Source organism: Octodon degus, unplaced genomic scaffold (genome assembly GCF_000260255.1).
Source record: "Octodon degus isolate 3935 unplaced genomic scaffold, OctDeg1.0 scaffold00046, whole genome shotgun sequence".
In the NCBI taxonomy this organism is placed as follows: Eukaryota; Metazoa; Chordata; class Mammalia; order Rodentia; family Octodontidae; genus Octodon; species Octodon degus.
Window position 1 is genome coordinate 10,604,514 of NW_004524622.1, and position 13,933 is coordinate 10,618,446.

General features: G+C 39.3%; 1 protein-coding gene across 2 annotated transcripts in view; it reads left to right on the forward strand.

The window, feature by feature from the left end:
- The first annotated feature begins 6 nt into the window (after window positions 1–6).
- Htr7 (5-hydroxytryptamine receptor 7) overlaps window positions 7–13,933 on the forward strand; it is a 152,630-nt gene continuing 138,703 nt past the window's right edge. For both annotated transcript variants that reach the window (XM_004632069.1, XM_004632068.2), the window contains exon 1: window positions 7–566. In XM_004632069.1, the coding sequence (XP_004632126.1) occupies window positions 22–566 (545 nt within the window). In that variant the 5' untranslated portion in view covers window positions 7–21. The remainder of the gene's footprint in view (window positions 567–13,933) is intronic.

Here is a 13,933-nt window from a genome sequence, read left to right on the forward strand (position 1 = left end):
GGGCTTCGGCGCGGCGGCACGATGGTGATGGACGCTAACAGCAGCGGCCGTCCGGATCTGTTCGGGCACCTCCGCTCCATCCTCCTGCCCGAGCGCGGGCTGCCGGAGCTGAGCCCCGACGGGGGCGCCCAGCCGGGTGTCCTCTCCTGGACGCCGCACCTGCTGACCGGGGTCCCCGAGGTGACGGCCAGCCCCTCGCCCACCTGGGACGGGACCCCGGACAATGTCTCCGGCTGCGGAGAGCAGATTAACTACGGCAGAGCCGAGAAAGTTGTGATCGGCTCCATCCTGACGCTTATCACGCTGCTGACGATCGCGGGCAACTGCCTGGTGGTGATCTCCGTGTGCTTCGTCAAGAAGCTCCGCCAGCCCTCCAACTACCTGATCGTGTCTCTGGCGCTGGCCGACCTCTCGGTGGCCGTGGCGGTCATGCCCTTCGTCAGCGTCACTGACCTCATCGGGGGCAAGTGGATCTTTGGGCACTTCTTCTGCAACGTCTTCATCGCCATGGACGTCATGTGCTGCACGGCCTCTATCATGACTCTGTGCGTGATCAGCATTGACAGGTAAGGGCCAGGCCGCCCCGTCCCGGGTCTGGCCGGGATGTGCTCGCTGCTCTGCTCAGCCCTGTGCTCTCGCCTTTCCTGGGAGGATTAGGGCTGATTTCACGGGGGGAGGGGGGCTGGGGGGAGGAATGAAAGGCTGAGCTTAAAATACAGTCCCACACGCAGCAACCCTACATACAACTTCAGTGACAGCCTATACACATGCACCTTTAAAAGAAAAACCTGAAATGTTCTCGTTTATTGTAGTAATAATTTTAAGACCAAAGTTAGATACTGTTTTACTTTACGCATTAGCAGTTCCACCAGGGGGTTCCTTGGCTTAGTTTTCAGAAGGAAGAGATTTGATGCTTTTTGACTTGGTAAACCCTTGCTTTAATAAACCAGATGCAAAAAAGCTACCCTGCTTTTGATTGTAGGAGCAATTCCCTAGGCCAATGAAAGGAGCTTGGATGGTTCCAGAAGTAGGGGTTTACCTGTCTTAAACGCTTTATTCTTGTAATTGCTAATTCTCAATCTCGTTCTTGTGGAAGTCTGATTTGAGCGTTTGACAATGCTGGTGCTTTCTTGCCAGCTCACTGACTGGACCCTTACTCCTTGTCGAAAAGGTAGGTTCTAGTTTTTCTCTATTGTATTCATTGGAAACCGTTTCTTGGGAACTCCCTCAATGAAGTAATCAAAACAGGGATGCTAGAGGAGATTGCAGCTCTGAGTGTCAATTTGAAGTAGGAAACCTCCTGTTCTCTATAGACACTAAGATTTTAAGATTTTACAGTGAAGCTAGAAGTTGTCCCCAGAAATATTATGCAACTGAGAACCTTTAATATGGTCTCAGTGCTCTTCAACCACAGATCAGTTCTGTTTCACTTGACCTGAAATAATCAACCATAATCTTCACACCCAGAATTGTGCTGGTGGCTTATAAACCAGCACAGATTAGTAGCCTGTAGGATTTGATGATACAGTTAAACAGTTGCTTTTTTCCTTTGCCTATACAACCTCTAAGTATATAGACCTTCCAACATAGGAAAATAGTTGATCCTTCACATTTCAAATGACTGCCTCAGAAGATGATCCAGAATGCAAATGAGATTTTCCTTCTTTTCTTCCTTGAAAACACTGCTGTTGGTGGTGTGCTGATATTTAAAATGCTTTGCTATCTTACTGTTTGACCAGGATTTATAATTATTAAATAAAGGGGAGCTAGGAGAGGGAATATCTTCAAGAAGAAAAAAAGGAAAACCTTATAGTGGTATTTAGTTATAACTTTAGGTTAAAAAAAAACTGAACCTGCCATTTTATATCTCATGGCAGGAAGTTCTGACAGCAAACAAGGAATTATTTTAAGAACGGAGCATGAACTGCCTATGTGAGAATATTGGCACCCAACTTGGCAGCTGAAATTCTGAATTACTGTAGTTAAGAATGACAAAAACATATGCATTTACAGTCTGGCAGTGGCAACAGGAATTAGGAGCATGCACTCAGTGTACATATTAAGTATAGACATAAATTGTAAGTAAAGAAATCTGACTGCTCAACCAACCAAAACAGTGCTTCCTCATGAATGGAATCGTTTTAAATGGAACTTGGTGTAGTAAAACAAATGACAGTTTATGCCCCAAGTAGTGCAATTTTCCATTTAATACTTGATAAATGAAAAATAAGTAGCACATTGTGCTAACTTGTCTCCTAAGACACACAGTGCTTTTTTTCTGCTGGGCACGTCCAGGTTTGTTTGGGGTCACCCTGTGAATCCTACACCTGAAGTCAAGCCATTCGTCCCAGAGTGAGCATGGGTGATGTGGCATGGGCGAGACCGTCTTGAATATAGAGAAGAGGTTAGTTCACCTTGGCAAGAGGTTCTGGTTTCTTCCTTAACTGTATCCCTGTGGTTGTAGGAAATTATGGTAATATAGGCATATAGATTTTTTCTCTTTTTTTTTTCCCTCTGAGAGTGGCCCCATGGTGACTTCTGCCTAAAAATAATTTTAGAAGATCAGCATATTATTTCTTTGCATAAAATGAAGAATTGATAAAATTAGAAAAAACAGATTGATTTTCTTCTAAGAACATGCAACATGAAAACAGAGAAAAAAGGAAATGCATTTGCTATCCAAGGTGAATTATTCCCCAAAAGAATATTTCTTTCAGTTCTAATGCAGAATATGCCAGATGATATAAATGTGATATTAAAATGTGAAAAATTTCATCTTCATTCATTCCCGTATTAATTTCCTCTTGAGTACCCAATATAGGTTACAATGTACTCTACGGAGCACAATAAAAGATACATGTCAATATTCTTGCTTTTGAACTTATCCTACTGTATTGTGAGAATTTGCATGCCTGTCAGGCATTTCAAATGCTGGCCAAAATGAAACCTCTGATTTTTTTTCATAACCACTCCCTACAATGCTGCAGTGTTTTCCCAGCTTTTTCTAATGCGAAGCCATATTGTTCTTCACAGACTTAAGATCTCCCGCCTCCCACCCTTTTCATATAATGATGCATGTTCATTGAAAAAGGGGTAACCCCTGGATGGGAACTCTTTATCTTTCTACCACTAATTAGTCTTCCTTGAATTCTACTCTTCCTTTTGTTTCTTTTTAGTTAACAAGCAAGGTGCCATTTGTTCTGGTGAAGACCAACCTCCCAAACTTTATGTTCTGCACCCTCACCTTCTCAAGAACTTTGTGTCCGTGTTGATTCCACATCTCCAGTCTGTCTTCAGGTTTTCCTCTCTACTTATCAACCACAAGCTTATGTCTTGAAAAAACTTTTACTTTTTTGGTGGGGGCCTTCTTTCTCCAGTTAGTGCTCTACTTCTCAGTTAAAGCTTCAAAGTCTGAGACCTCAAGCGGTCTTTCCTTTCTTGCTCCTTAGCAGTGAGTTTGGCAGTCTCTGGGCTTACTGTAGAATTTGAACTGGGCTTCCTAGCTTCCCTTCTATCCACCCTCCCATCCATTTCCTGTGAAGAAGCTAGAATGGTCCACTTAATTTTTTTTTTAAAGTGAGATAATGTGGAGTTACAGCAAAATACACAATTCTTAGATTGCTGTACTGTCAGTATAATCAGTACTGCAGCTAAGATATAGAATTTTTTCATCTTAGAAAGTTCCTTTTTAAAAATAGAAGTCAAGTTACCTTCTATATGTAGTTTCAAAACATGCAAAAACAGTTCTATACATTGTTTAGTGGAGCTTATGTAAGATGTAAGAGTTAAAAATCATGTAGAGGAATGATGAACATCAAATTCAATAAAGTGATTTTCTATCTCTGCCGGGGTGGGGAGAGTGTGACCGCTGTATGTGCAAGCAACTGTGTTGGGACTGTTTTGTTTCTTGATATCAGTGGTGGCTAAGTGTTGTTATTCTTTGTATAACATTTTTTTATGATCAAATATATTTTTAAGCTTACTTTTAAGAAATACATATTGAAAAATGCACAATACTAGGTGTTGTGAATTCCTTTATTTCTTTTTTTTGTGGTATTGGGGTTCAAACTCAGGACTTTGTGCTTGCCAGGCAGGCACTTATGTCGTTGAGCTATATCCCCGGCCCTAGTTATTTATAGTTGAGTGTTGTGAATTCCTGCAAAGTAAATATGTCCTGTTGGAAAGTAGACCCTTGCCAACCGCCCAGCGCTTCCCTTTCCATGCCCAGCCCTTGTCACCAGAAACCCATTTCCCTAACTTTCCACGTCACAGCATGATTCTGCTTAGCCAGAACAGCATTTAGGTGGAATTGCATCTCCTTTGATTCTGGCTTCCTGTGCTCGTAGCCGCAAGCTTAATCCATAGTTTTCAGTTTGCAGCGATGCCTACATTTATATTACTGAATAGAATTCCAGTATATGAATATGCTATAATTTATCAGTTCACCTACACATGGGCATTTGAGTCTTTTCAGGCTTCTGGCTATTACCTATAATGCTTCCCTGAAGATACATTTCTGTACAAGTCATTTTGCAGATCGGTTTTAACTTCTTTTGAGTAAATACAAAGCAGGGTATCTTATAGCATTTTAATTCTATGCATTCTCTTACTCTCTTTGTATTATGTTATCATCCATTTTAAGCCTACAGGTTTTTTTCTGTATAAAAGAGAATAAAAATAATAAAATATGAGAAATAATACAGAATTTCAAAAATCAAGATGATAGGAATGCAACAATGGTAGTTATAATGCATACTCTTGTCTCCAAAGTAGATGTTCAGATTATCAGATATAAACATGTAAAATTGTTCAAAAATTATGTATTAACTATTCTTTTCAGTAAACCAACAGAAATTAGTGAGGAGGAAGCCTACAGATTTTTAAAACCACTAGATATTATTTTTATTTTCCCCTTTCTTATCCTGTCCTTCCCCCTCCCTCCATCCCTTTCTCCCTCCTTCTGTCCCTCCCTCCCTCCTTCCCTTCCTTTCTTCTTTCCTTCCATACTGGAAATTGAACCCAGCACCTCCTAACTAAGCTACATCTCCAGCCCTTTGCATTTCTTATTTTGAGACAGGGTCTTGCTCAGTTGCTCAGGCTGGGGTCAAAGTTGTGATCCTCCTGTTTCAACTTCTCAGTATGCTTAGATTACAATCATGTACCACCAGGTCTGGCTTTAAACTTTTTTTAAAGTCAGTGTTCATTCTCATTTACCAACATGTTTAGTTTTTCCTGTTTCTCTTTACTTTTTCCTGTATCATAATGCTTTCTTTCATCTGGGATTCCTTTCTTTTGTCAATTCGACTCCCATTAACATGTTCCTTTTTTTTTTTTTTTGTCAAGGTTTGCTGGTGAAAGATCCTGTGTTTACTTCCCAGAAAATGTCTTAATTTTACCTTTACTTTGAAATCTTTTGTGAAGCATGGAATGCTATATTTGCAGTTTCCTGCAGTACTATAAATCATGTTCCATTGTCTTCAGACGCCTGTCATTTCTGTTGACCAGTTAGCCATTAACTTAAACTTTTGAAGGCAAGATTCATTTTTTCCTCTGTTTGCTTTTAAGATATCTTCCTGTCTTTAGTTTTCATCAGTGTTTTTGTGATGTTCCTAGATGTGGCAGTGCTGATTATTTTTTATTGCTTATTTACTGATCACCCTGTTTTGGGTTCTTAGTGATTTTTGTATTTGTGCATTGATATCTCCCATCAGTTTTTCCCTCTACAGACACTTATACTGTTTCATTCTTTCTTTCTTCTTTGTCTTATGTCTTTATATCTTTTACGTGTGCACATATCTCTTGCAGTTTTTCACGTATTTTCCAGTTTATTTATTTTTTTCTGTGTACTTTATTTTATTTTTTTTCCCAGGGGGATTGCAAGTTGGGGCTTGAACCTTGGGCCTCATACCGTAGGCAAATGTTCTACCACAGAGCTGCATCCCCAGTGCTGGCTTTAGTTTTGAAAATGTTTTTATGTGATTTCCAATTTATTAAGGATTTCTTCTGCTATATCCAACTTGTTATTCAACCTTATCTATTGAGTTCTTGATTTTAGGAATTAAAATTTATAGTTCTGGAAATTGTTTTTATATTGATTCTAATTTTCTGTACTTTTCCATCTAATTCCATCTTGTTAAATACTGTAGTGTGTTCATTATAGGTAGATTTTTTTTTTCGTGTATTAATTCCAGCATGTGACTCACTCATGTTTTCTTTTTTTCTCTCTCTTTCTTTCTTTCTTTTTTTGTACTCAGGACCTTGCACTTGCCAGACAAGCACTTATTCCACTGAGCTATCTCCTTGGCCCCTCATTCATGATTTCTTTGTGTGATCTGTATTTGTTTTAATCTCTCTGGGAATTTGGTCTATGTAAATTGGATCTGTCCAAAAAGTGAACTTGGACTGTCTATTCAGTATTTTATATGAAAAACTGTTGATATTGTGAATGATAATTATTTTTCTCCAGAGAAAATAGCTATTTGTCAGACATATTGGGAGAATGATTCTTTTAATCCAACTAGAGACTATGCTAACCGTAAGCTGTGCTTTAATCTTGATAAAGCTCTTTCATTGGCAGATGCTTCTGTCTGGGATGTTACTTTCTCAGAATTTCTAGTACAAGCCTTCTGTGTTCTCAGTGACGTCTTCCCCTGGCTAGTCCAGAACTCCAGAGCTGTGAGATTGCACATACTTCCCACTTTTTGGGAATTTTCTTTATGGCTTCTTAGTTTCTTGACCTACATAGTTTCAGGATTTACCAAATTTCCTGAAAGGACTATCAGGTAAAGTGCTAGACTAAGTTTTCTGCTACTACTTTCTCACTGAGATCTTGGCCTCTCAGGTATGAGCTTTTTGTCTTTCGAGCCCCAGAGCCTGCCACAAGCTCTTCTGACATTTTTGCCTCTTAGTGGTCACTCTCTGATCTCTTTGCGTGGATGTTCAGCCCCTTATCTCTCCCTTTATTTTAGCAACTAACAGAGAAAAGAGTGGCTGTGGAATTTTGGTTGACCTCTGTGCTTTTTTTCTCTAGGAGTATGTTCCCTAAAGTGCGAGAGAGCTCAACAACTCTATGACGCCTTCAAGCATGGGTGCGTGTGTGTGTATGTGTTTGTGTGTGTGTGTGGGGGGCTATTTGTGCTTTATCTAGCTTTTTAAATTGTTTTCAGCTGCATTGATCTGAAGCATCAAGAAATCCAATTAGAGCTAAAAATAGATGTGTGCCTGAAATATTTTAACATACAAATTGACATACATCATCATGAGAATTTCCTGCTTTGAAACTTTCACTGGTTTTTCTGTTCATTGGATTCAGCTTCAAACCCTTTAGTGTAATTAAACCATCCTTGATTTGTCTCTGCTCGTTCTTGGCATCTTACACATTGTATCTTGCTTTCTACTTTTCAGTCATTTTGACTTTTATGTTTTCTCATCATGATAAATTTTTTTTTTCCTGCATTAGGCTAACTCCATGAAAACCACCCAAATATGATGTAGTCATGTGCCGTATGATGGCGATTCATTCAATGCCAGACGGTGCGTATAATAGTAGTCCCATACGATGGCATCATGCAGTGCTGGTGTCGCCATCCTCGTTTGGATCTGCTCACTTCATGATGTTTTTACAGTGATGATATCACTTTATGTTGCATTTCTTAGAATGCATCTCTGATCTGTGCTGTTACACAATGTGTGACTCTATTTCTGGGAATAATCTCACATTTGAAGTTGTTTGCTGATTATGTGACGTTTGATCCCAACTTGGAAGGCTTAACAACATTTTAATTCTTCAGATCGGCAGTGATTAAGATTTCTGAAAAATGCAAAGTGTGACAAGGATGTGAAATAAGGGAAATGTTCATATATTTCTAGTTGTTATGAAGATTGATGAGACCTTCTGAAAGTAATTTGCTGTTGTCAAGTATTGTGGGATACATATAAAGATTATGCATATATAATATGTATCTCCTATGTTCCTGCTATTTTAAAGTTTATATCAGAGACTCCTGTATACTAAAAGCCTTCTACAAAATATATAATATCCACAAAATTGAAATCCCCAAACTTGAGATAATACATGCCCATATCATTAGTAGGCTGGGTAAGTCGATTGTGGTATAGGCACACAACAGAATGGCTATTCACTGGTTATCGAACTTGAATATGAATCAGAACGACCTAGAGACCCTGTTGAAACACAAATTGCTGATTAGTTGAGATTAGATAGCATATCATTTTTCTGAATAAATAGTGTCATAAACATAATGCTCAATAGAAGGAGCAAAGCATGAAAGAATGCACATGTGTGATTCCATTCATATGAAAGTGAAGTAGTCCAACACCATGTGTATGTATGTGTACAAATAAAGAAAAGAAAGAAAATATGTATCAGGATAATGATTGCTTCTTGGTGCAAAGGAGACTGTCATTAGAGCGGAAAGCTTTTGAGATGGTGTGATGTTCTATTTTTTGATTGAGAGCTCATGAGGTTTCACTTTGAACATTATTGGTAAAGCATCCGTGTATGTGTTAAGTCACTTGGCAGCGTATGCATTTTGTTTTACAATAAAAGACAAAAATATTTTTGACGACATTTTGTGAAGTGTACTTGGGTCTATATCGGATTTATGATTAACCTGAGCAGGTGCATGTCTTTGTTTGAATACATTGGAAACCCTTCGTTTCTAGCTTCATGTATGAAAGCAGAGCTCATCTCTGGGTTGTTACAGTTACAGGAACTCTTGGGGCTCGTTTCCAAGAGCTGTGATGCTTAGCTGTGGTGGCGTCTGGCTCAAGTCTTGCTTCCTTGCCAGGTACTCTGACTCATTCCCTTTGATGATCTGTGTTCTGCTCTTGGCTTTAGTTCTGCTGTGATCAGCAGTGTAGGGGCATGCTGGCTTCTTCAGAGCTCCTTTCTTTTTGAAGGAAGTCATCTTTGTTCATCTCTAAAATTAAATTGTAGCCCTTAGATACATTTTAAGAATTGACAAAATCCTCTTTTAGTTTTGTTTAGAGAAAGTGAAAGGGAAGAGAAGAAATCTTCCTCTGCCCTGTTCTTCTGTAACATTTTGCACAAACAATCTTAATTTTCTTCTTGTGGTAAGTAACTGAAGGTAACACCTCAGAGGAGAAATGTTAACAGCTAGTAGATGTTTAATGTCTTGATTGTTCACAGACTCCTTGCAGAAGTCTCCTTTCATCCTTACCACAGCTTTGTGAGGTAAGCATTGGTATCTCCACTCGATGTCGGAGAAACTTGAGGCTCACAGACAAGTGACTTGTCAGTATTATTATATTAATCTTATCTCATGTTTATGAGTATAACATTTACATTCATTCAGGTTACTAGGCTCTTATACCTGGTGCATCTCATATCTTTATTCTACTTATTTTCCTTTCCCCTCCCTCTCTTATTCTCTTGGACCCCTTTCCATTAGCAAGAGATCTATCCTCTTGTTACCTTCCATCCATCAATATTGTGCTCTTTGTATTTAAAAATAATGTGACTGCTGCCGTGCTGCCCCCACCCCCGGGGTGCTCTGAGACAGAGATTGGGACTGGGCATGGTGGTGCACACCTGTAATCCCAGCTCTTGAGAGGCTGTAAACAGGTGGATCACTACGAGTTTGATCTATTATTGAGACCTTGAACACCCTGTAGACCCTTCCATAAAATAAAAACAAAATAGTGTGGCTTATCTAAGGACATGCACTTTATATGGATGGAACTGTGTTCAAACCAATTTAAGCATTGTGCATTTATGTATATGTGTGTATCTGTTTAAGAAAAATTATAAAAGCTTGAATAAGGATCATGATGAAGATAAATTTTATCATTAGTTTTAAAAGAAAGATAGAATTAGATTGGAGGTGAAAAGGCCAGAGAGTATCCCAGGCAAGAGACGAGCAGAGCATAAGGTGAATCAGCCTACGGGTGAACTCATGCACAGGGGACAGAGGGACTTCTTGGGAGCAGAGGAGGAGAAATCTGAATTAATGCACCTTGACCCCTTGTGGCAGATACTGCTGGCTGTGTATCCCAACCTCTGTTCTCCCAACAGTAATTCCTGTATTTCATGCAGGTTATGGTTGCTCAGTGTAACGACTACATATCCTGGCTTCCCTTGCAGTTAGGTGTGGTAATGTGACTAAACTTTGTTTCAGGAGATGTTAGTAGAAATATTAGTTTTTGATTTCTGGGAACTTCCTTTAAGACAACTGGTGTGTTTTCTCTTGCATTTTGTCCTTTCTCTCATCTTACTGCATGGGATATGAACATGGTGGTTACAGCTCTGACCATCTTGGTCAAGATGGAGAACAAGAGCCATGCTTGGAAAGTAAATGTGGGTGCTGAAAGGGTTGCTTGGACTTTGGGGGAAAGATGGTTCAAATCCTGGCTCTTTAGCTATCTGACCAACTATATTAGTACCACTGTGCTTTCACTGCAGCTAAACTCAATCCCAACTACCAAACTTAAGTACTCATTTTTCCCTTCACTTGATGTTTTTCCAACAGGTGTTTGTATATACTTCCTACAACATCACTGTGAGGGTAACACTGTGTCATTCTCTTTTGGAAACCCTTCGGGGATAATGCTATAATTTTATTATATATTGTTTGTGCAACTTAAATTTCTAGGCACTTAACACGTCACAGCTCTTCACAACGTCCTCGACAGAGTATTTATTGAGTGTTTTCCATTGGTTTTGCTGGCCAAGGATGAAGAAGACATATATGAAAACCTTTAATACAGTTCTGTAGGTAAAGAAGCTGAGGAAACTCATACACATTGTATGTGGTAAGAGCAGGGTCTGAATCCAAAGCCTGTTTGTGTTCTCTTACATCATTGTAGCCATTGCTTAAAGAATATTTTGTAGGGTGGTTTTCAAGTCTCTTTATCATTTAATTCTAGTCACTTACAGCTTTAATCTGTAAAGCTCCTTTTCAGAGTCTATATTTGAACAGAACTAATGCCTTTCCTCTCCAAACCTTTCCTTTTCCAAAGCTTTCATTCCAATAGTGTTGCTTCAGTAATGCTTCTTCAGTTGTATATACCTGAGTACCCTGGGCTACTCAGGATACCCTCTCAGAGACTCTCTGTCTCTATCTTTGGCCCATTCCTTGCTAGATTTTGGAGGGTTGTTTTTGAACCTCCTACCTAAACTTTTTACTCTCACCAACTAAGCACCAAGTTCTGATGGTTGTCCCTCCCCATCGCCTCCCAATTTAATCCATTTTCATAATTAAAAGAAAAAACGTTTCTAGTACAGGGCCTACAGCGTCTCAGTATACAGATCGGACTTTTTCCTGTTTTCAGCCTCCCAAGTGCTGGGATTACAGGTGCGCTCCACCATGCCCAGTCTCAATTGCCCTCTCAGTACGCCCTGGAGGTGGCACTGGCATGGCAGGTCGGGGATTGAACCTTGTCCGTATGCTTTGCCTAAGCAGGTGCTTTTGTCTGCTGAGCTATCTGGCCAGCCCTTCCACTTTCATCATCGTTTGATTGGGCTATTCAGTACCTTCCCAGAGAGTCTGTGTCTTTATTCTTGGCCCTTGTGAATGCAGAGTGCGCAACCCTGGATACTCATTAGGACCATCAGAGCAACTAAAGAAGTAGCTATACTTGTGACCCCCATCCCAGAGATCCTAAATTAATTGGCTTAGATGGGCCAAGTATCATTATGTTTGAAAATAGCTTGCAGATTAATTTCACATATAATGAAACTCTCTGGATTTGGATGATCTTTAAAAGGAGAAAATAGGGTTACATCCATGCTTCCCAACCTCATCTGCATATTTGAATCACCTAAGAATTCTCCTCCACTCTTGTCAAATTCCAAAGATCTGGCTGTACCCCAAACCAGTTAAGCCATGGTCTGAAAGTGAAATTCATGCATGTGTAGTTTTTGAAGCTCCCTGGTCTAAAATGCAAAGGAATTTGGGCCCTATTGGTTATGCATTGTCATGTTTCACACTCTTTGATGAGTTTCCCTACTTTTTGGAATAAGATCCTCAATTTTTAATGTGACCATAAAAGATTGTATAATTTAGCCTTGGACTATCTCATTAAAACAGAGGTTGGCAAACTTTTATCCCATGAAAAACTAGGTAGTAAGTATTTTACGCTGGTGGTCCACGTGGTCTCTGTTTCAGTTCCCCAGCTTTACCATCATAGTATGAAAGCAGCCATAAGCAATACATTAATGTATGGTTGAATCTGTGTCCTTCTTTATGGATACTGAAATTTGAATTTCATATAAATTTACCATCTTGAAATAATATTCTTTTAATTTTTTATAACCATTAAAAATATAAGAAGTATCCTTAGCTGGGGGCTTGTACACAAACAGATTGGGTCAACCCTTTTGGTGTTGCCAACTTCTACTTTTGATTCTGTTCTCTTTTTTCCTCTCTTTTACCTCTGAACTAATCACTCACCTATATGCCTCTTTCCACTCTCATATTTTAGTGACTTTGATCTTTTTTCATTCATTGACTTTTTCTTTTCAGAGCCCTAAGAAGTCTTTTCATTTCACCTTTGGGAAACTCTTCTACTTCTTTGGCCAGTTAATGCTTATCATTCTTCAGGTAGGTCCTCAGTTAGGAATGATTGTCTCATAAAAGGATCATTGAAATTCCTAGGGTATCTTAAGCAATTTAATAATGCTTTGCATTTTTTCTTCTTAGCGGTCACTTCAATTTGTAATTAATGGTTTGTGAAATCAACTGTAATAGATTTCATGATTTGTGGGATAATCTACATGGCAGAACCTTGGCCTTTCTTGTGGGAGATCCTAACTCCAGCTCTGGCAGTGAATTTGGTGTGAAGTAGGTGTTAACTTTATTTTCGTGGATTGACTTGTGGAAGAAAAGGCGGGCAAGGCAGAGGAAAGGAAAGAATGGTTATTTCTGATTTCTTAATCCAAACATCTGGCCTGAACTTCTTATCCTCTAGTTTCCTAAAAAATTTTCCTTTTGATGATAGTGGAGAAATATGCTTGGAAAACCAAATTAGGATCAGGATATTACTTGGTGGAAACAGAAGCAAGACGTGGGCAGTGAGGTAGTCCCAAGGCCTGTTCCATTGAAGCATAGTAGGCTGGTGAGTCACTGGCTGCTTTCTAAGCATGTGCAGTATGCTGACGCAGACAACAAAGTTGCTGGGATGAGGAAGACTTAGCAGCCAGTCAGGAGTTGACTCTTAACATCATTGCTGTTTCAGTGGAGAAGGGTGAGCATGCAGGGAAAAGCAAATGAAATTGCCAAAACCATTTTCTTTCAGTGAAAACACACACACACACACACACTCACACACACACACACACACACGCTTTTTGGGTACATCACATGCATCCCAGGGGGACATCCATAGGCATCAGGAATGAATGTGATATACAACTAAGGGATCATAACAACTGGCCTTTATTAAGTGTATCATAAGTGCCAAGCATCTCTACAGCTCACTTAATCTTCTCGGTCTTTGTGAATGCTTTTACTCCCACTTAAACCCCTATATGTTGAGGATCAGGAGTCTGATGGAGGTTGAATAATTTTCACAGAGACACATTGGAAGAACAAGGTAGAATCAGTTTTGATTTGGGTAGGGTAGTCTGACATCTGATTTCAGGTGTTTTGGAACACAGAGGGTACTGGCTTTGTGCATATAATCGGTATAAGCCATGCCAAATACGGAACAGTTCTTCTTGTCTTTCAGTTAATTATTTCTTTTGTTAGAATATTAAAAAAAAAGAATATTAGTATAAGTGCATAGCATCTTATATGAAATCTTTCAGGCCAAACATATTTCCGAATTCAGAACTGTATGGAGTTTAAGAAATGTATTGAGTGAACATGTATTATATAACACCATGTGATGGTTAATTTTAGATGTCAATTGGATTAGACTAAGGGATACCCAGATAACATAAAGCATTTTT